The sequence below is a fragment of the Echinops telfairi genome, unplaced genomic scaffold (genome assembly GCF_000313985.2).
Source record: "Echinops telfairi isolate 266 unplaced genomic scaffold, ASM31398v2 ScPeMD7_70;HRSCAF=299, whole genome shotgun sequence".
NCBI lineage: Eukaryota > Metazoa > Chordata > Mammalia > Afrosoricida > Tenrecidae > Echinops > Echinops telfairi.
The window spans coordinates 977,242-979,811 of record NW_022103968.1 but is presented as its reverse complement, the minus strand read 5'-3'; the positions used below and the strand labels follow the sequence as shown (position 1 = coordinate 979,811).

At 62.6% G+C, this 2,570-nt stretch overlaps 1 protein-coding gene across 1 annotated transcript in view; it reads left to right on the top strand.

Annotated features, from left to right (window-relative positions):
- DPYSL4 (dihydropyrimidinase like 4) overlaps nt 1-2,570 on the top strand; it is a 13,214-nt gene that overhangs the window by 5,567 nt on the left and 5,077 nt on the right. The window contains exons 4-7 of the mRNA XM_004701228.2: nt 579-763; nt 1,399-1,563; nt 2,095-2,156; nt 2,245-2,325. Coding sequence (XP_004701285.1) covers nt 579-763; nt 1,399-1,563; nt 2,095-2,156; nt 2,245-2,325 — 493 coding nt within the window. The remainder of the gene's footprint in view (nt 1-578; nt 764-1,398; nt 1,564-2,094; nt 2,157-2,244; nt 2,326-2,570) is intronic.

Below are 2,570 nucleotides of genomic sequence, written 5' to 3'. Positions count from 1 at the left end.
AAAAGGGGGGGGGGAGGCAAGGTGATGGGGGGACCGAGGGCCGACGAGGTCATGGAGGGTCTGCTTTGGGTCCTCTATGGGTGGTTCTACAGCTGCGCCCACCACTGGCCGATGGCTTTCCAGCAGAACCCCCTTGGAGACTAGCAGGGACACCAAGTGGGAAAGCGGGTGGTGTTCTCCACGTTTGGGCTTGTTTTGAAATACAGTGTTGTTGTGATGGCCACGCGGATTCCACTGGTTGGGAACCACGGGTCAGTGCAGGCCGGGCTATAGCACAGGTTACGTTTCCGGGGCATGTCAGTGTTTTTTGTCACTGCGACTGCTCGTCCCGGTCCCCAGGCCCTAGTCCCCCTGTCCCCCTTCTCATCTTTGCTTCCGAGCCCTCCTTACCCCTGGGGTCTCAGGCAGACGGTCTTGGGTGGCACGTGGAGCTCACAGTGATGTCTGAGGTGCTAATCTGCCCTGCACTGCCAGGTGAGCCGGGGCAGTGGCACCTCAGGCCAATGGTCTGGGGATCTTGAGCCGCGCAGGCTCTGACTGGGCTCTTGTAACCAGTGGACTCTCCCTGTGGTCTCCAGGCAGATTGGGGAGAAGCTTGTGGCCCCAGGGGACATCAGAACCATTGATGCCCATGGCCTGCTGGTCCTGCCAGGCGGGATTGACGTGCACACACGGCTGCAGATGCCCGCACTGGGCATGGTCCCGGCCGACGACTTCTTCCAGGGCACCAAGGCAGCCCTGGCGGGAGGGACCACCATGATATGTGAGTTCTGGGCCCATCTCCCGCCCACACACAGGAGAGAGTGTGCCCGCAGCTGCCCACTGATGACAGAGGCAGGGTCCACATGTGTTGTCTGGAATAACGAGAACGGGAAGCCTAGTGGCTAGATTGCAAGTCACCCTCACACAGTTTGGAAGTTGTGACAACCCTGTGTCAGCTGAGTCTGCCTCGGGCCTCACACGCCTCTGGGTCCGTCTTCCCCCCTTAGACGTTCTTCCTCCCAATGCGTGCTGTGCAGACTAGTGGGGGGAGGGCTGGGGGGCATGTGCCTGCAATGTGTGCACCTGCCCGTGTGTGGACCGGGGAGGGGGGTGGCTCTGGGGAAGGGGTGTAAACTTGGGGGGAGGTGTGGACCTGGATGTGTGTGAACCAAAGGAGCTCGTCCCCATCGTTGGAGGCTGGACAGAGGTCCTTGGGCCCCGCTGCCCCTTGGGTGGGCCGTGGGTGTGGGCGGAAGGCAGGTTGAACAGACCCTCCGTCCCCGCAATGAGCCGGGTGTGGTGCAAGCGCAGGCCTGGCTGTAGAACTGGGCCCTCTCTGCACCAGCTCTGCGCCGCCTCCTGGAGGTGGCACCCAGTGGCCAGTGGGAGGGCAGGGCTGACTGCACTGTCCCTCAGTGGACCACGTGTTTCCGGACGCGGGCGTGAGTCTGCTGGCAGCCTATGAGCAGTGGCGGGAGCGAGCGGATGCCTTGGCCTGCTGTGACTACTCCTTGCATGTGGACATTGCCCGCTGGCACGAGAGTATCAAGGAGGAGCTGGAAGCCCTGGTCAAGGACAAGGGTATGTGCTTGGGCAGCTGGGGACCCTGCAGACCTGGCCACAGCGCAGCGCCCACAGAATGGCCCTGCCGCCTGCCCCCACGACGTGCCCAGCGAGTTTCCCTACGCTGTGTCCGCCCCGTCTCCCTGGAGACCCACGCTGCTTCTTGCATGAGGGCGGTGTAAACAACGCAGGACAGAGTGGCTCTGCCCCAGGGGTCTCTAACTCTTCACAGTCTGACAGCCCCACCGTCCCCACGGAGCAGCTGGTGGTGTGAACTGCTAGCCTTGTGGGGAGCAGCATCTAACCCACCGTACCCCCAGGACTGCTCTGTGCTGTAATGAGGCTCTCCTCCGCAGGCGGGGAGAGTCCCTGTCCTCTGTGGGGTGAGGGCAGCAATCCGGGGCAGGACAGGGCCTCTGGTCTAGATTGCTGGGGCACCCACAGTGTGGGGACTGCCTGCCTGCCCTGAGCCTTTGCAGAGTTGGGGTGGGAAGGACCTAACATCAGGTCGAGCCCTCTGATGCCCCCCCCACCCCGCCCACCAACCAGGTGTGAACTCCTTCCTGGTCTTCATGTCGTACAAGGACAGATGCCAGTGTGCTGATGGCCAGGTAAGGGGTGAAGAGGGGGAGGGGTGGAGTCCCTCGGTGTCCAGCAGGCCGTGACCCCGGGACTCCCCCGAACCGCCCCCCCCACCAGATGTATGAGATTTTCAGCATCATCCGAGACCTGGGGGCCCTGGCCCTAGTGCACGCGGAGAATGGGGACATCGTGGATGAGGTGGGGGCCTGCTCGAGCTGGGGTGGGAGGGCGCCTCCCCAAGGCTCTCCCCTCAACTGTGATGGGGAGGCCTCGGTGGTTGTGGGGGACAGGATAGCACTGAACTCACATGTACTAACTGCATTGGGAGGGTTTAGGGGGAGGTCCATGGGAAAGGGTCACTAGGGAGCACTTAGAGGATTCCAGGGGGTACAGGGTTGGGATATGGGGCCCCGTAGTGGTTGGGGGTCTTTGGGGAAGAGGTG